Genomic DNA, 18,991 nt, shown 5'->3' on the forward strand with positions numbered 1-18,991 from the left:
TCAGCTCTTTTGTAGTGCCTACAGCCCTCATGGGTGGGATGGAGGCAGAAAATCAGTTCCTGTTTATTTACAAAAATATATATGTGTATGTATGTATATATATTAACCCCTCAACTCCCTCCCATGATCATCCTTTCACTTCTACCCCCACCTCCCTTTTCAAACAAAGAGGTTTTCTGGGGTGCAGAGCAGGGTTCTCCTGAAAGTGGGCAGGAGCAGCACCGATAGCCTAGTCTGGCAGGTTGTGGGAAGAGGCACAGGGAGTGACCGTGAGCGACCTTGGCCCCGTCCTTGCTCCTTGCTCCCTGATTGGGCATGGGGTGAGAGGAGGGCTCAGTCCTTGAATCCCTGAATACTGCAAAGAATGCGCTTCTGGTGCCCGGGCAGTGTGATTCCCATCTGAGTCAGGTCCCTGTGGGCAAGGAAGGGTGGGGGCATGAGTCCGGAGGCTCCGCCTCCGCAGCCCTCCCCTGCCCGGACAGCTCCAGCTCCTTACTCAGCGGTCAGCTCCAGCACACACTCCATGGTGTCCAGCCCGGCCGAGTGGAAGTGCAGGATGTAGCGTTTCATGCGTATGGACTCGAGCCACTCAGAGACGCTTCGATACGGGATCCCATCTGAGCCGCTCAGGCTAGGCAGGCGAAGAGTCACCCTGTGGGATATGGGCACGTCAGTCACAGCGGGTACACGGGCTGATGTGGCTGGCCTTAGCCTCCGAGCATCAGCAGCCAGCAGTGAAGTTCGGTGTCTGGGCACAGAGATCATCTAGACTGTGGACTGACCCACCATTATCTCTGAGCCCACTTCCTGGCCTGTTTCCTGGTGTGCTCACAACAGTGGACTGGCTGACAGTCCTGCTGTGTTGACAGGCCTAGAGAAAGGGACTGTCCTGGGAAGCCCCAACAGAAGGGGATCACCAGCCGGTCTGCTGGAGTGGCCGGTTCTGGGCACCTGACTGAGGGCTGGTTAAGACATGGAAGTCTCCTGTCTGAGAGGAAGCTGAAAGTAGGAGAACAGGGGCCTGGCACCAGGGCGTGGTCCTGCCTTTTTCCATAGTGGCTGCTTGAGTTCTGGGAGCAGTCCTTCCTCACCACCTTCAACTTTGGCTGTTATTCTTGCACTCTGACACCCACAATACAATGAGTGTTCCTGTACTAAAGCTCGCCAGAGCCAAAAACCATTAGCAAAGTAAATCTGCTGGGGGAAAAAATATCCAGCATTCCAGAAAGATTAGCACATGCAGTCTCCAGTGTATGGGGGAGTTGCGCTCCAAAAGATAGTTTCAAAAGTTGGAACTTAGAGCATGTTTTCTCCCAGAAACAAGGTTATATATGGTGGTTGGATACAGAGGCCAGTTGGCCAGGCTGGCTACCCAATAAAGCACTTGAAGAACAGCCTTGCCTGCTTCCCCAGCGTGAGCACTCCCCCACCCCGCCCCCATCAGTTCATTCTCTACACTCAGGCCATACTTCTGGTAAAATGCAGCTCTGACCATGTCCCCTGCTCCTGTGGACAGTTTTTAAGAATTGGTTCTCCAGGCCAGGCAAGGTGGCCCACGCCTGTAATCCCAGCACTTTGGGAGGCCAAGGTGGGCAGATCATGAGGTCAGGAGTTCGAGATCAGCCTGGCCAACATGGTGAAACCCCATTTCTACTAAAAATACAAAAATTAGCCGGCCATGGTGGTATGTGTGTGTAATCCCAGCTACTCAGGAGGCCGAGACAGGAGAATCACTTGAACCCTGGAGGTGGAGGTTGCAGTGAGCTGACATTGCGCCACGTTACTGCAGCCTGGGCGACAGAGCAAGACTCCGTCTCGGGGTGGAGAAAAAAAAAAAGTTCTCTGCACTCAGCGTAAAGTCCAAACTTCTCAACAGGGCTGGTTCTCTTTGTGTTGACTGGTTGTCTCTCCAGCCTCATGGCTGCTATTTCTAAGCACGATGCCGCAGTCATCCTGCACTATCTGCAACCTACCAGCCCTCAGCTCCCCCCAGACTAGCCATGTGATCCAGGAGCCTTCCCAAACCCTGCAAGGCTGCTCCTGCCTACCCCACCCCAGCCTGGCTGCCCAAGCTCCCTGGAGCAGGTACCAGGTAATAAGTGCAGCTGTATCTCCAATGTCCAGCAAACAGCTTGCACCAGTAGGTCCTCCAAAACTTCATGAATGGATGACCCTTTCCTTCACATGTAGAAATATTTCTGTGGGGAAGGGGATGCATCCCAAGAATGGGCCACAGTACAACGCAGTGGGATTGGCAACGATGGCTCCAGGAGTGTCCTAGGTGAGGCAGCCTGAGAAGGGAAAAGATGGGCCCCCCCCACCCCTGAGCCCAGGTGAAGTGAGGGAACTGGGGCCCAGCTGTAACTGATTTTCTGCAAATAATGCATTATCTAAAGCTGACCTCTTGGACTCTCCCCAAGGGCACGTCTTGCCTCATACCGTGGACTTGGTCCAGAGCTCCCCAGGCCCAGCACTCAGAGGATGTGGCTGAATGCCCATTTCTACTCTCCTAGCACTGCCTCTGGGTTCCCTAGTGACTTCCCCCGCATGGTTACCTGGGGTCAAAGTTGGCAATGGTCCGCAGGGAGTGGGGGTTGGCAAGCAGTTGCTCCAAATGTGCCTGAAGCTTCTGGAAGTGTGGCCGGCGGGCATGGTCATATGCCCAGCAGTTCTTCATGAGCTCATACAGAGGGGCAGGGCAGTCCACAGGAGGGGGCAACCGGTACCCATCCTCAATGCTCTTCATAACCTGCACGGCGGGACAGGAGGATGCTCTAGAGTAGCAAGCTAACCCGGAGGCCCATGAGAAACCGACAGTCACACAAGATAGTTGCAGTGGAGATCCTAGGCAGGATGGGAGGAGGTGGGAGGACCAGGGTGGGAGGATCACAGTGGGAGGATCAGGGTGGGAGGAGTAAAGAGAGCAGGGCATGAGGTGAAGGACCAGAGGAGCCAGGAGTACAGAAAAACTGAAGGTCATGAATAAATAAAGATATTTGCAGGAAAAGGCCACGGGAGGACCTTGGGAGGGAATAAGAGGTGTGAGTTGGAGATGAGATGAGGAAGAATATTCTGGGCTCACCTCCTGATTGCTCATCTCCCCATAAGGCTTGTCCCCAAAGCTCAGCACCTCCCACATCACAATCCCAAAGCTCCACACATCGCTGGCCGTGGTGAAGATCCGATGGGCAATGGCTTCAGGGGCTGTCCAACGGATAGGGATCTTTCCTCCCTAAGAAGGCACATGGGTCAGGGACGGAAAATTATGGTGTCCACCTGAGCACGAGTCTTTGTGCTTCTTTTACTGTATTTTTATTTTATTTTTTTTGAGACGGAGTCTCGCTCTGTTGCTAGGCTGCAGTGCAGTGGCATGATCTCGGCTCACTGCACCCTCCACCTCCCGGGTTCAAGTGATTCTCCTGCCTCAGCTTCCTGAGTAGCTGGGACTACAGGTGCCCGCCACCATGCCCAGCTAATTTTTTTGTATTTTTAGTAGAGACAGGGTTTCATCATATTGGCCAGGCTGGTCTCGATCTCCTAACCTCCTGATCCACCTGCTTTGGCCTCCCAAAGTACTGGGATTACAGGTGTGAGCCACCGTGCCTGGCCAAGTCTTTGTGCTTATATACACGTGACTGTATGAATGGCATGTTATGGGGCAATGTGAATGTGCACTGGGTTTGTACCGGGCTCTAACCTGGGTTTCGTATGTGCCATCAAAGTCATCCAGGAGGCGAGTCAGGCCAAAGTCAGATACCTTGCAGCACAGGTTTTGATTCACCAAGATGTTTCTGGCAGCCAGGTCCCGGTGGACATAATTGTGATTACTGAGGTAGTTCATGCCAGATGCTATGCCCTGCAGCATGGCCACTAGCTGCCCAGGGACCAGCTGGTCCTCCCGCTCCTACAGCAGGGTGAGTGGGTGAGTCAGGGGATGGGCCAGGTCTCCTCCCAGTGCCCAGGGCACCATGGTGCATGCCCCTCCCCAGCTAGTCCTCTGCCCTCCTCACCCTCAGGAAGGCATCCAGGGCTCCATTCTCCATAAATTCTGTGATGATCATGATTGGCTTTCCTGAGACCCAGACACACATATCACACTCAGAACCAGGCTTCCTGCCCTTGGCCACACATCCTCCCTCCACTTCCAGTGGTTTCACCCCTCCTTCCTGCATTTCCCGCCCCCAGCTGAGGGAGACCACTCCTCATACTCTTTGTGACAACGCCTTCCAGATGCAGAATGTGCGGGTGGCTAAACTGGCCCATGATAGTTGCCTCTCGAAGGAAGTTCCACCACTGGCCACCTGGGGATGTGTCTTTTAAAGTCTTAATGGCCACAGTCTTGCAGTCCTGGCTGGGGAGCCTCAGGGTCCCTCGATACACTTCCCCAAACTCTCCTGGGTAGAAAGAAAACAGGCTGTGGCCCGATGCACTGCAGGGCTCCTCCGGGGGACAGGCAGCAACCCCTCCAGTCCTCCGGCCCTTTTCTTTTCTGGAGAATCACAAGCGTGGACTGTCCCTTCCTGGGACAGGGCGTGGGCTGTCCTTCCTGGGGAAGGTCAGAGTCTGGAGCTGGAGTGCAATGTCGTGACCTATTCACCACTGTCTCCCAGTGTTTGCACAGTTCTTGGCTCACAATAGGCGGGCTCGGCAACTGCAGGGTGAATGAACCCTGTGGAGCGGGACTGGGCCGTGCTCATGAAGAGCAAGCCAGTGCGGGGCTAGTACCCAAGTGGCAGGGACGCTGGCTATGGCCGCCTCTCTTCTGTGAGCTCCGCTGGTCCCAGCTTGCCTGGCTCAACTGCACAATTGGCAAGGACACCACCAAGCTTTGTTCTCCACTGAGATCCATTTCCTCTGGTGACCCAAGGGAACAGGGCAGCCCAAGGACACTGGGCCTCTGATGGGGTGGAATGCCAGGCTAGGGAGGGAATGACTCCTACATTTGGGCATCATCAGAGAACATCCGGACCCTCAGCACAGCAACACCTCTGTGGATGAAAACAATGTGTTTAATGCCCTTTATCAGAAACTCCAAAACCACAGAAGCAAGTGCGTAGGAGACAGGGGTTGCTCCAGGGCACCTGATGAGGGGTTTTTAACAAGAACACAATGGTTCAAAGAGGATACAGAGCAGAGCAGAGAGTGAGTACATCTGGAAACTCTTGGACCAGAGAAGCCAGCTGGGCTCCCCAGGGAAGCGCTGGAAGGAAGGGGCCTGCTGGTGGCTCTGTGCTGCCCCACACGGGGGGGCCTGCTGCGGTGCACAGCAGGACCCACCTTCTCCTATGACAGTGTCTACCATCAGCCACGCTGGATCGAGCTCCCGGGTAAAGTCCAAGGCTCCCTGTGCAGGGTCCTCATATGCCTGGAGGTCCACATAGGGCTTCAGCCACAGCTTGTCCTCTATGGGCAGAACATGGGGTTGGGGAGCAGCAACATCAGGGCTTAGGAGTATGGGGGTCAGGAGAAGGGCCAGCAGCGGACCCCACACTTCTCCACACTTCCCTGTTTCCCAAGGTGACTCCTGTTTGGGCTGAGGTGGGAGAAAGTCTCCATTTAGCAACTAAGCCTTTCTTCTCCCTGTCTATGCTCCAAGCTCTGCTGTCCTCACTCCACAAGGTCCAGGGCGGTGGCCAGGATCCACACCCGAAGAGCATATTTGCTGCCTGAGTTGCCCAATCTTCTCAGTGGCCAGTCCCCACACTGCTCTGGTCAGTAGCACCTCATTCACATTCCCAGACAGAGCCGCGCATGGCTCCCACCCCGGTTGCCCGGATGGACCACTCACTCTCCTCTTTGTGGGTCACCTAATGAGGTGACAAGCAAGAAGCTCATAAGCCTCGGAAGACGTCAATCCTCCTCCCACCTGGCCTCGGCCCACAGGCCTGGCCTCCAGGATGGGGAGGGCTGTCCAGAGCCCAAGGTGACAAGACAGCGGCACCAGCAGCGGATGGACACTAACAGATAATTGCATCAGAGCCACTGGAGGGCTATCAGTACAAAGTTAATTAACCAAAGTTAATTAGGTAGCAAAACACAAGAGCTCTGGGGACAACAAACCCCACATGTGCCCCCAGAGTTAGCCTAGCAAATGTGTCCCTTGATCCCTTCCCAGTGGCACCTCCCAACACACACACACACACGCACACACACAGGTGTGCGCACGCATGTGGGGACACATGCAGGTGCACCCGACTCACCTCGATCCACATCGGTGGTGCGGTCACGCTGCCTCTGCTGCCTCTGCCGCTGGGCTCTCCTGCGGGGATTGGGGACCAGCTCCTTCAGGGCCCCAGGACCACCTCAGGGGGCCGAGGGACTCTGGCTGAATCTTCCCCAGAAACGGGATGGGAGTGCAGGATGGGTGTGAGGACTCACTGAGCTTTGGTACTAGGGGATGGGAAGGTCGTTGGGGCTGCAGTCAGGGGCTTCTGACCCAGGGCTGGTGGTTGGGGACGGGGCAGGAGCTGGCACCTGGATCGGAAAACGAGAATCCCAAGCAGCAAGGCTGCACCAAGCAGCAGCCCAAAGATGACGGCCACGATCTCTCCTCCAGTCAGGCCCCTGGACACTGTAGGCACAAAGGGATGAGGAAGTGTTGGGACTCACAGTCCGTAGGAATGAGGGGGTTAAAGGGCAGGGCCCTGGGTACACCTAGGGTCAGATCTTTCAGTGTGCATCAGGTCGGCGTCTGTCCCCTACCCCCGGAAGAAGGGAGTGTGTGTGCATGTGTGTAGAGGAAGAGGAAGGGTTGCTACGTGGAACAGGAGCTGAGTTGCCTCAGTGGGGCAACAGGTGTATGTGTGTTGGGGCAGAGCACAAGATACCCCACCTGGTGGGCTGGTCCGAAACTCATGATCAGGGGAGAAAGGGCCAGGACCCAGTGGGGTCAGCATTCGGACTCTGACGATGTATGTGGTGTCAGGCTGCAGCTCTGTCAGTAAGACCCTGGGTTCTAGAACCATCTGGTACCGTTCTTCATCCTGTGGGTTGGAGTTGCATTAAGCGGGCAGTGCTGAGCCGGAGCCGGGTGGATGTGATGGACAGCATCAGAGCACATGGGGAGAGGCTGGAAAGCAGAATGGTTAGGACAGGGTTCTTCATAGACATTTGTCCTGAGAAAGCCACACAGTGGACTTTGGGTGGATTCCTCCCACCCCACACCCCCAGCTAGGAATGCTGGGGTGTGCCCGGGCATGGACACTGAAGACCATCTCTCAGTAGCATCCTGACCTGGTTCAGCACGTGCAGCTCATAGCTCAGGTTTGCTCCAGGGCTTCGGGGCCGGGACCCCGCCCAGGTCAGCTCTAGTTGCCTCGGTTCTTTCTTCACCAGTCTCAGAGACAGGCCTGACAGTGACTCTGGGGGTCCAGAGGGATAAGGTTGGGTAGGTAAGGAAAAAGGAAACAACCTTAGTAACTTTTCTGTGGCTTCCTGCCCATCAATTTGTCCTGTGGTCTTAAGCCCTTCTGTCTCCACCAGGTCCCTGTCCCAGCCCCCCTCAGCCTCTCACCTGCATGCCCCATGCTGATGCTGACTGAGGTGCTCGCATGGCCAGAGCTGCCCAGCCCTGACACTCCATTTTGGGCTTCCACGTTAAAGGTGTAGTTGGCATAAGGTTCAAGGCCATTGACATGCACTGCAGGTGTGGTGAGCCCCCGGACCCCCGGCGAGAAGTGCACGCCCACCCCACAGGGCTGGCAGGGCCCTCCGTCCTGTGCTGTGCCCTGACACTGGGAACACCTCACATTGTATCTGACATCCTGGCGTCCCCCCGTATCTGCTGGGGGTTCCCAATGCAGGGAGAGCTGAGTCCCTGAGGCAGAGAAGCTCAGGTTTCGGGGGGCCGAGGGGGGACCTGTGGGAGAAGAGGAGCCATCAGTAGAAGCCGACCTCGCTGTCACCCGAGCTGCTGATCCCCGGCCTCCACCACCACCCAATTCTCAATGTCCTCTGAAGTCCTCTTGGGGAGATTTGATTTCTACTGGGTTTGACTACATCTCTGCATTCTTCTAGGGAGAGCAGGGTGCCAGGGCAGGGGCTAAAAGTGCCTGACACCCTGGACCATCTCCAATATCTGACAAGCTCTGGAAAAATCCAACCCTGACAAAGTCTCAGCAAAGATCCAGCCCTTCCCTCCAGATGGCCACACCCCACCCCCTGGACTCACCTGTGCATGCCACCTGGGGGCCCTCCCCGGGAGCTCTATAATGGCCGCTCTCACAGGTACAGATGGTGGCCCCCTCAGACTCAGCAGTGCTGTGCTGGGGGCACGTGAGACAATGGGGTGTGTCCATGTCCGTCCGGTAGGAGCCGCTAGGGCAGGCTGGAGAGAGAACGCAACAGAGCAGTGGTTCTGTAAATGTTTTTATAGGCAGAACGACCACCACCCCTTCCTGCCCCAATCCCTTCTACTGGAAACATCTCTGCATGTGTGTGTCCGCTGCTCTGGGACACTCAGGTTAAAAACCCACTGAGGCGAAGCACTGGCCTCCTTCTCTGCCGGGTGCTCCTGCAATCCTCCCGAGTGGTTCCTCAGATTCTCACCGCCTCCATTCTTACCAATACATTCCTCGCCACTGCCACCTTCCTCATAGCCAGGCTCACAGTGGCACCGTCCTACAGGCACCAGCCACTCGCCATCAGGGCTGCAGTGCATGCGGGGTGCACCTGAGGGCCTGGGGCTGGCCCGCGCGTGGGGCAAGCAGGTCCCTGCCACTTCCACCAACCCAGCGGGGCCAGGCAGAGTGTCAGGGAATTGGGCCAAACCATTCAAGGTTTCAGGACAGCGCTGGTAGAAGACCCGGACAGACACCAGGGCCACACATGCACCCGGGTTGTGGAAAGCGAGGTAGAGGCCACGGCGGGTCAGGCGGCCCAGAGAGCAGCGCTCCACATTCAGCTTCATGGAGCCAGATGCAAGGTCTCGAATGGTGAAGCTCTGGTCTGCAGCCACCGTGGTTACCTGGGCAGAGGATGGGGAAGAAAAGGGAGCAATGGCAAAGTCCTGCTTCTTTCCCACATAACAGAAACAATTGTTTGCTTAATACTTTCCACAATCATGAACAATGAGCCTTGTATGTGTGAGGTGCCAGGCTAAGCATTTTATGTGCATTATGCTATTTAGCTCATGCAATCCTCTTATGAGGTGGGATGGCTTATTGTCTCTATTTAATAAATGAGGAAACCAAGGCTAATAGAAGTTAAAGACCTTGTATGAGATCACACAGCTACCACATCACGGGGCTAGGACTGGAATCCAGGCATTGGGACTCTACAGTCCATCAAATTTCTACTATTCAGAGGCATTCCCAAACCCAGTGCCAATAACATAATGAGTTATAGAGCATATCATTATCAATTTATTACTAGTAACAAATTTTACAACATTTTCTCTTTGGGAAGAAACAAGAGCATATCCTATCATAAAATGCTCCTTACTCTTCTGCATCCCAGGATGTTTTTTTGAGAAGGAAAGAAAGGGATGTGTTGGAGAGTACTGGCCTGCAGGGAATTGTCTTGCCATATGACTCCAGCGATACTATGGGAGTGGGTTGCTTATGAACATCGTGGGTATCAATAGGAAAAGTCTAGATAACTCTGTGCTACACTTCCCTCCTCCACCATGGTTTCCTGTGATCTCAGTGGATGCTTATAAAAGCCTATAAAATAGATATAGCTGGCCCTATTATTGTCACTATTTTATGACTGGGCAACAAAAGCTGGAGAGGTTAAATGACACCCCCAAAGTCACGGCACAGCAGAAAAGGTACTCAAATCCAGCCCTTCTGGTTTCCAAAGCCACATTGTTCTTTTTTTCGTTAGAGACAGGATCTTGCTCTGCTGCCCAGGCTGGAGTGCAGTGGCCCAATCATAGATCACTGCAGCCTCAAACTCCTGGGCTCAAGCGATCCTCCTGCCTCAGCCTCCTGAGTAGCTGGGACTACAGGTATGGGCCACCATACCCAGGTGATGTTTAATTTTTTGCACAGAGATGAAGTTTTGCTATGTTGCCCAGGCTGGTCTCAAGCTCCTGGCCTCAAGTGATCTTCCCACATCGGTTTCCCAAAGCACTGGAATTACAGGCACGAGCCACCATGCCCAGCCTTCAAGTGCCAAATTCTTTTCATGATTCTACCTCTGCACCCTGTTCCTATCTCTGCAACCTTCTCTGGCACCCGATAAGGAGCCAGGCAGGGATCTGCACCAGGACCCAGATGGCATGGAGGGAAGCAGCACCTTCTGGAACAAGGGCCGTCGCAGCTGAATGCCCACATCCTGGTCACTCTCCATGTACAGAAGGTTGAAGGTCTCCTTGCAGCCCAGAGGCCCGGCTCCCCCAGGAAAACTCTTGCAGTCTCGCACGGTGAACTGCAGCTCCACGTGGACACGGGAAGCCTCCTCCCCACGGTAGATCCAATTGGAGCGAAGCCAGTGGTCAGTGTCTCTGCGTCCTTGCATTGGGCAGTCCTGGTACATGTACAGGGGTGTCCCATTCAGTATCTGTTGCCGTTCACTCCACTGCAAGGAGGGAATCAGAGTCAGGGACCAGATCATCACCTGCTCCCCAAACCCTTGGTTTTTAGAGCTGATGGAGAAGCAGCTGTGTCATAGCCCCTCAGGTTTATGCTACTTGTCCCGCCTCTCCCCACCCCTCAGTTCCAGGACAGTAGACTGAGTGTTTAGGGTTGGGGATTTACCTGGATATAAGATGGGCAAGACAATAGTCTCTTAACATCCCTAGTTGATCCTGGTCCCTTCAGTTAGGCTAGTCCATTTATTTCATCAGCAGAACAGTCAGGTACCCCCAAGGCAAAGCTCATTTACAAAACCCTTCTCTTTGTTCAAGAGGATATTGATGAATTTTTTTGTTTTTCAGAGACAGGGTCTCGTTCTGTCTGCAGCACAGTGGTATAATCAAAGCTCACTATAGCCTCAAACCCCTGGGCTCAGTCTCCCAAGTAGCTGGGACTACAGGTGCCTGCCAACACACTGAGCTATTTTTTCTTTTTTCTTTTTTTTTTTTGGTAGAGATGAGGTCTTGCTATGCTGTCCAGGCTGATCTCAAACACCTGGACTCAGATGATCCTCCTGCTTGGCCTCCCAAAGCATGTGAGCCACAACACCCAGTGCAAGATTTATTTTTAATTATTAAAGCCCCTTAGATTTGGAGGGTAAGAACAAGCACAGAACTGTACAGGGGATTCCCACCCTCTCCAATATTTCAATTATAGCCATCATCAAAATCAACAATTGACAGATTTGGCTGGACTTCTTGATACTATCTAGATACTATCTACTCCCCTTAACTTTTTGTTTGTTTGTCTGAGGCAAAGGTCTCGCTCTGTCGCCCAGGCTGGAGCTGGAGTGCAGTGGCACAATCTTGGCTCACTATAACCTCCGCCACCCAGGTTCAAGCGATTCTTCCACTTCAGCCTCCTGAGTAGTTGGGATTACTGGCATGCACCACCACGCCTGGCTAATTATTTGTATTTTTAGTAGATACAAGGTTTTGCCACGTTGGCCAGGATGTTAGCTTCTTTTATCTGAAAAGAACTTTTAAACTTAGTAATATTAATGGCTAGCACTAACATAGTGCTTACCGTGGCCCAGTCACCGGTTTAAGCACTTTCCATGAGGAAACTGAGGCACGGGGAGGTCGAGTAACTTGCCAAGGTACTCAGCTATGAGAGGCAGAACTGGGAAATGAGCCAGACACTCCAGGCTCCAGAATTCATGCTCTTAATCATTATACCTCTGTGTGCTTATTGTGAAAAGTCAAAAAGTAAAGACTTACACAGAATAAAGTTTAATTCCCTCACCCTCATCCTTCCACTCTCATTCTCAGAGGCAGCCACTCTCAGCAATTTTTAGCAAAACTTTCCAGACCATTTTCAACGCCTCCAGAGAACTGCTTGAATGTTTCTGAGTTTTGCTTTCAACACGGGATCATACAAGTGTTATTTTGTAACCTACTTTCTGTTTTCACAAATAATAAGTATTTGAGGGCCGGGAGTGGTGGCCCACGCCTGTAATCCTAGCACTTTCGGAGGCCAAGGCAGGCAGATTCCCTGAGGTCAGGAGTTCAAGACCAGCCTGGCCAACAAGGCAAAACCTCCCGTCTCTACTAAAAATACAAAAAAATTAGCTGGGTGTGGTGGCACATGCCTGTAATCCCAGCTACTTGGGAGGCTGAGGCAGGAGAATCGCTTGAACCCAGGAGGTGGAGGTTGCAGTGAGCCAAGATCTCGCCACTGCACTCCAGCATGGGCGACAAAGCGAGACTCCCTCTCAAAAATGTCTTTGAAAGATAGCCACAAAAGTGTATATAGAGCTTTCTTACTTTTCTTTTTTTTTAAAGCAATCCATAAGTAATACTCCATTGTAAAGAAGGCCATAGTTTATTTAGTCATTCACCTATTGTTGGACATTTAGACAGCTTCTAGTTCTTTTTTTTCTTTTTAAAGAAATGTACAGATTGATGTAAGGTTTCCATGGAACTGCCATATCAAAGGGTAGACATACTACAAGTTTTATAAGATACTGTCAAATTGTCTTCCAAAAAAGGTTTATCAATTTATACTTCCACCAGCAACACAAGATGGCTCATTTTCTCAAAACTTCATGAGCATAGAATACTAATAACCTTTTTGCTTTTTTGCCAATCCTAGGGTCAAAACACAGCTTCTTAGCATTTTAATTTACATTTCTTAGAGGAGGAAGTTGTATATTTCTCTTTTGTTCATTGGCTATTTGTATGTTTATGCAATTATCTGTCTATAACCTTTGCATGACATTCTATTATCTTTTGTTTATTCAGTTGGATGAGTTTCTTTTTTAAACATATTATAGACACGAATCATTTCCTTCAAATGTATGTTTCAAATATTTTCTCCCTGTCTGCCATACCACTTAGCTTTGCTAATGATGTTTTGATGTGGACATACATTGTAAATTTCTTACATAATAACATCTACAGTATTTCCCTTCATGATTTCTGCGTTGTATATTTGGCTTGGGAACTTTTCCTATCTCAAGATTATAATGATCTATATTTTCTCCTAAAATTTGTGTAGGTTGGCTTTTAGGTTTAGATTTTAGTTTTCTTAGAATGAATTTTGTGTATAATGGAGAGATATATCTTTTTTTTTCTTTTTTCTTTTTTTTTTTTTTTTTGAGACGGAGTCTTGCTCTGTTGCCCAGGCTGGAGTGCAGTGGCACGATCTTGGCTCACTGCAAGCTCCACCTCTCCCCGGGTTCACGCCATTCTCCTGCCTCAGCCTCCCAAGTAGCTGGGACTACAGGCACCCACCACCATGGCCGGCTAATTTGTTTGTAATTTTAGTAGAGACGGGGTTTCACTGTATTAGCCAGGATGGTCTCTATCTCCTGATCTCATGATCCACCCGCCTCGGCCTCCCAAAGTACTGGGATTACAGGCGTGAGCCACCGCACCTGGCTATGGAGAGATATATCTTTATATTTTTATTAAAAAATTATGAATATCTAACCGTCAGTTTATTGACTAGTTTTTACTTTCCATATTGATTTGCAATTCCGATGCTATCACATACTAAAATCTCATATATGTAGGCTCGTTTTTGGACTTTCTATCCTGTCCCATTAACCTGAGAGATCTTGTGCAAGACATATGTTTTAGTTATAGCTGTGGTTCTGATATCTGCTTGTCAGACAAGTCTCCCATTTCATTCTTCAAAAACTCTTCTCAACCATTCTTATTTCCTCTGTCAGATGAATTTTCAAAAGCTCTCAAATTCTATAAAGTATTCTATTGATATTTTTGTTGCAACCCCATAATTTAATGCAGAATATATTGAGGCCCTTAAAAAGTTCACTTTCCTGAGGTTTTTACACCATTATAATGCAGGGGCCCTCATCCCTACCCTCAGCTCTGAGAAAAGGCAAAAAAAATCATTAATCAAAAATTTGGGGTGAGGTGGGGCAGAAATAGAAGCTGCTATGAGGCACTTATTTCTGCATTATGTTAGGGAGTTCAAAGATTGGGTAAGGGATGTCTAAAAGGCAAGGAAGCTGGAATGAAAAAGGCACCAAGAGTCTGCTCTTAAGGAAGGCTGTGCTGGGGAAGCCCAAGTGGAAGGCACTGGCGGGGGTCAGGTGGGCAGGGTGGTGGGTGGTTAACGTGCAGCTCATTAGCCAGATTGCCATGGCTGCAGCTGGAGCCAGGAGAAGCAGATGTTCCCAGCTGTGACTTGCCTCTCCCAGTTCCAGCAGTGACAGATGGGCGAGAGCCAGCTGTCCAGGGTCAGCAGTAAGGATCCTTTTGCTTATCACTCAGGCGCTGCTGGCTGCCACATGGGTGCATTCTGGACCTGAACGCCTGCTGTCCAGGATCAGCAGTAAGGATCCTTTTGCTTATCACTCAGGCGCTGCTGGCTGCCACATGGGTGCATTCTGGACCTGAATGCCTGCATGTGCGTGTGTGTGTGTGTGTGTGTGTGTGTGTTTTGAAAAGATGGGGAGAAGGAGGGGGACAAGGCAGATAGTGGGAGTGTATGACTGCTGGCTGTCTCCTTGCCCTCCTAGCATGCAGGACTGTTTTGCCTGAGCTGAGAAAGGGGCCTTGCTGCCATTCCAGTCAAATTAGGGAGGAGTTATTTGGGTGAAGGTGTCAAGGGCCCAAGGAAGGCCCATGGGAGCCAGAAGACTGACCTGCAGCTATCACTGTGGGTGATTAGCTGGTTTATGAGATAAGTTACCTATTAGGGCTGGATCTTCCAAACGGCCCCTCCTGGAGGATCCACTATGGTTTAGTCTATTAGCTCTAATTACAGGCTACTCTGTAGGAGAACAGAGAACGGAGCCAGGACTGTAGGACCCAGAGGGGAAGAAAGCAAGTAACCCTGACCCCAGACACAGAGGCTGGATTGAAGTCTCAAGTACTGGGGTAAGGAAGGAAACCCTGAGAGAAGGGGTTCCAGAGCCAGAGTTGTAGATGCACCAGTAACTTAGGCAGCCTCCTGTGGTTCTGTGGCCAGCTGTGCTGCTGGCAGAAAGGGTGCTGTGAATTGTAAAATATATATTTGGTCTTTGTCCTCATTTCCTGGCAAACAACCCCTGAAGCCCTCAAAATCCCCGAAGTGACAAATGTCTTTTTATATGCTAATGAGCTGGCTGACGAGGATGGGAACTAGACTGGGGTGGGGGAGGCCTGGGTGGCAGAAGGCAACCTTGTGATTGGAGTTGGGACTTTCGGCCCCACCCCCAACTTCCAGGGAAGGTAGAGAGGTTGAAGGTTGAGCTGATAACCAATGGACAATGATCTAATCAATGACGCCTATGTAATGAAGCCTCCATAAAAGCCCAGAAGGACGGGGTTTGGAGGGCTTCTGGACAGCCAAACATGATTAGGTCCCTGCAGGGTGGCTTGCCTCCTTCACATATACCTTGCCCCATGCATCTGGTGTTCATGGTATCATTTGTAATATCTGTTATAATAAGCCAGTAAATGTAAGTCAATGTTTCCCTGAGTTCTGTGAGCCATCCTAGCAAACTAATTGAACCCGAGAAGGGTCAGGTAAACATGATTACAGCCTATGGAACAGAAGTATAGGAGACAACCTGTTACTTGTGATCAGTGTCTAGAGGGGGGCAGTCTTGTGGGGCTGGGCCCTCAACTTGAGGCTATCTCCAGGTAGATAGTGTAAGAACTGAGTAAGATTAGAGGACACTCAGCTACTGTCCACTGAAGAATCTGCCAGAGAACTGACTGTAGATGAGAGGAATTCCTACACGCATTTTGGTGACCACAGGTCACCGAAGTGATTTGTGTTGAGAGTGCAGTAGGAATAAACTGAGTTTGGTTTTTTGTACATCATCAGAGGTGCTCTTTGCATTTGAGTCTGAATATGCTCTCTCAGACTCACTCACAACCTGTTCACTGAGTCTTAGGAACATCCAAGGAAGGAAGGGAATCGGAACAAGCTCTGACACTTTCAAACAGCTGGAATGCATGGTGTGCATGCAGTCAGCCTGAGGAGGTTTGGAGGATGAGCTAAGGGCTCAGAAACCTTTAGGGGAGCAGCTTTTAACTTTGGAGGAGTCAAAGACCCTTTGAAGAATTTGATGAAAGCTTTGGCTGGTCTCTCTAGAAAAAAAAAAGCCCGCTTACGTATACAGAATTTAGAGTACACATTCATGGGGTTTCCCCACCCCCTGAAACCTATCAATGCAACTTCACTGGGATGAATAGATCTCAGATTGAGGATGCTTTTCTGCCTTTTCTATCTCTCCCCAAGCAAAGCAGTGGTCTCAGCCTTCAACCATCCCCAGCATGGTGCATTCTCTCCCCGGGTATGTGAGCTCCTCTCCCCCTCATAAGTATCAGCTTGTATTCACAATATTCCCAAGTATTCACTGGAGGAGCCAGGCCATTCAAGCGTTCATCTTGGGGTGAAGTCTGACTCCCCCACCCCTTGTCCCATTGAGGAGGCTCTGACTCAGCCTCCTCTCCCCCTCCCTGAGGAGACACTTCCAGTTTTTCCTGCTCTTTTCTCTGTTCCTCCACCCACCTCTCCACCCCATTTCCCACTGGCCTTCAGGAGTCTTCCAAGATCCTTCCCTCTTCTGACACTTACCCCATCTTTTGGGGGATCCAGCAGCCAGCCCAGCTCTCCCTGTGCCTTGCTTGTGTCCATCAGAGTAACTGAGAGTGGGGAGAAAAGAAGTCTGTTACCTCTGGGGAGGAGGTGCCCCTGCAGCCCACATTCCTCATTCTGGGGCCCCAGCCCCAGGCTGCAACATCCTGTTCCTAAAAGCTGTAACTTCCTGAGGCTTAGGGGAGAAAAATGGCTCAGGACTGAGGAGTGAAGAGCTCCAGGGATTTCAACTCTTCTTTCTGTGTGTGAAGGAAGGCAGGCAGAGTGGGACAAGGGTTGGAGCGCTGGGTCTTTGACCAAAGTCAATGCAAGAAGAGCAGCCCCACAAGACGCTCAGTTACCCAGGCTGCTGCGGCCTGGGACACCCATCAGCTGCAGGATTGGAACGGGTGGAGGGCAAGAGGAGCTCACCTCCGCTAGCCAGGAGTGGGCAGGGTGGACCGGGGACCTCGGAAGGGGTTTCGTGGTAGGGAGGCTCACCTCCACTATCCGAAGCCTGCTTTGGCCTGACCTGGCCAGTGATCAGAGCCGTGAAGTGGGGATAAGAGGCACAGCTGCTTGCCTGGGAAGTGGTGGGGAGTAGGGCCGGAGAGGGTGTTCCAACTTTCACATGGAATATTCGACTCGTACAACTGGGAACCCCTGTGGCGTCAGTCCTAACCCTTCTCCCGGAGGCAGGTCCCTCTGTCCCTGGCCTAGGTTGGCAGGAGGCGACTTCCCACCTTCAACTTCCAAGGGCTCAGATCTCTGGGGCGGGCACCTGAAGCTGGGACTGTCTGGGAATGCAGGCAGGGGTGCGGGTGCAGGTGCTGCTTCCTGGCAAGGGTCCGGAATTCCCTCCCCACTCCCAGGCGCAGATTGCTGGCCTGCGGGAGTGGGGGTGACTGACCCGGGAGAGCAGCCGCTTGGGGTTAAAGACCAAAGATGGGCCTGGACAGTCGATAGCCTGGCGGTCGGGCACAGCGAGAGAGCTGGCGAGGGTCGCGGGGAACATGGCCTCCCGAGGAATGCCGGCTTCTGCAGGGGGGTGCTGGCCCGGCCCCGGGAAGGGGCGGGGGAGGGGGCGCGGGCGCGGGGGTTGGGCGCGCGGGGGCGGGGGTCGGTACCTTCTTTGGCGCGCGCCCCCGGGGGCAGCGGGGCGCAGAGCAGCAGCACCAGCCCTAACCCCAGGGGCCAGCGCCGCTCCATGGCTGCGGGCCGGGACCTGGGACAGTGGCCCGGATGGCAGGGCCAGGTTGCAAGGCACTGGGCGAGCCGGGCGGGCCGGGCGGGGGCGGGGGGCGGGGCCAGCGCCGGGGGCGGAGTCCCGGCCTCACCTGGTTCACCTTCTTAAAGGGACAGTAGGGCAGGAAAGAAACTTGCTAGACTGGTAATCAAATTCAAGAACCGGAGACGTCTTGACCCTAATGAGACTGCGGGCGCCGCCTAGTAGGTGGGATTAAGAATTGACGAACCTTTTCCCAATTCTGATCCTAAACTCAACCCAATCTTGATTCAGCTTTTAACCTAATTCTACCTCTGACTTGAATTACACTCCCATATTCCTCTTTCTCTCTTTGTGCAGGCCCCAGAGCTGGGTAATAGGACCAGGAAAGGCAGGGGTAAGAGTCATATCTTCACCCTCTAGCAGGGGAGGCTTAGATGACTACAATGCAAGGTGGGGTACAACCCGCAGTGAAGCATCTGGAGGTTAGAAGAGGAAGCAAGCCCAGTTATCGGGGCACATTAGTTGAGTCTTCAGGGAGAGCTGGTGTGACCTGGGTTTTCAGTGGCAGAGATTGGGAAAGGCACCAGCAAGGGCCTGAAGGCAGGGAGCCTCAAGATGCGCCCAGGGAGTGGTGAATGGACCAGTTTGACTGCTGGGGCGCAGGATTTGTCTTGGGAATCAGGGCAGAAAGGCAGGTGCGGGCCAGGGCTGGGTAAACAAGAAAAGGAGTTTGAACCTTGACATGCACTTACACAGCAGACATGAATATCTGGTTAAGGTTCCAGCCACAGGTGGCAGGGAAGGATATTTTAACCCATCTTAGTGGTGTCAAGCCACGTGCCCTCTCACTTTCTTGCAGACTTCCTTATATTCTTTTTCTTTTTTGAGAAGGAGTCTCGCTCTGTGGCCCAGGCTGGAGTGCAGTGGTGCAATCTTGGCTCACTGCAACCTCCGCCTCCCAGGTTCAAACGATCCTCCTGCCTCAGCCTCCCGAGTAACTGGGATTACAAGCGTCAAGCGTGCACCACCACACCCAGCTAATTTTTCTATTTTTAGTAGAGACGGGGTTTCACCACGTTAGCCAGGCTGGTCTCGAACTCCTGACCTCAAGTGATCCCTCCTGATCTCAAGTGATCTCCCTGCCTCT

The 18,991-nt window shown here is 52.2% G+C and overlaps 1 protein-coding gene across 5 annotated transcripts; it reads right to left on the minus strand.

The window, feature by feature from the left end:
• Positions 1-13: 13 nt before the first annotated feature.
• Positions 14-17,876, minus strand: EPHA1 (EPH receptor A1). 5 transcript variants are annotated; one of them, XR_009209659.1, is made up of 19 exons: positions 17,744-17,857; positions 16,617-16,684; positions 10,240-10,521; positions 8,563-8,965; positions 8,171-8,326; positions 7,514-7,858; positions 7,234-7,361; positions 6,833-6,983; positions 6,475-6,571; positions 6,201-6,259; positions 5,278-5,403; positions 4,209-4,394; positions 4,011-4,072; positions 3,698-3,904; positions 3,083-3,232; positions 2,556-2,749; positions 497-652; positions 279-412; positions 18-59 (listed from the first exon to the last, which is right to left on the minus strand). XR_009209659.1 is itself a non-coding variant. In XM_032762028.2 (18 exons), exons 1-18 carry the CDS (start codon positions 17,823-17,825, stop codon positions 334-336), a joined length of 2,931 nt encoding a protein of 976 aa, XP_032617919.2. In that variant the 5' UTR covers positions 17,826-17,876; the 3' UTR covers positions 14-333. The 5 variants fall into 5 exon arrangements, 4 of the variants coding, with proteins under 4 accessions (XP_032617919.2, XP_058283534.1, XP_058283535.1 ...); XM_032762028.2 differs by having other exon boundaries at positions 14-412; positions 17,744-17,876; XM_058427551.1 differs by lacking the exon at positions 17,744-17,857 and adding an exon at positions 17,527-17,585 and having other exon boundaries at positions 14-412.
• Between the last annotated feature and the right edge of the window lie 1,115 nt (positions 17,877-18,991).

This window comes from Hylobates moloch, unplaced genomic scaffold, assembly GCF_009828535.3.
Source record: "Hylobates moloch isolate HMO894 unplaced genomic scaffold, HMol_V3 SCAFFOLD_1, whole genome shotgun sequence".
NCBI lineage: Eukaryota > Metazoa > Chordata > Mammalia > Primates > Hylobatidae > Hylobates > Hylobates moloch.

Bases quoted from the DNA above. Each gene is read 5' to 3' on its own strand.
- EPHA1 (XM_032762028.2), bottom strand. From the start codon at position 17,825: ATGGAGCGGCGCTGGCCCCTGGGGTTAGGGCTGGTGCTGCTGCTCTGC. The intron at 10,522-16,616 runs GTAAGTGTCAGA...CCCTCCTTGCAG, and splicing joins TGGATCCCCCAAAAGATGGG to TGGAGTGAACGGCAACAGAT. The intron at 7,859-8,170 runs GTGAGTCCAGGG...CTTCTCCCACAG, and splicing joins CCCCCAGGTGGCATGCACAG to GTCCCCCCTCGGCCCCCCGA.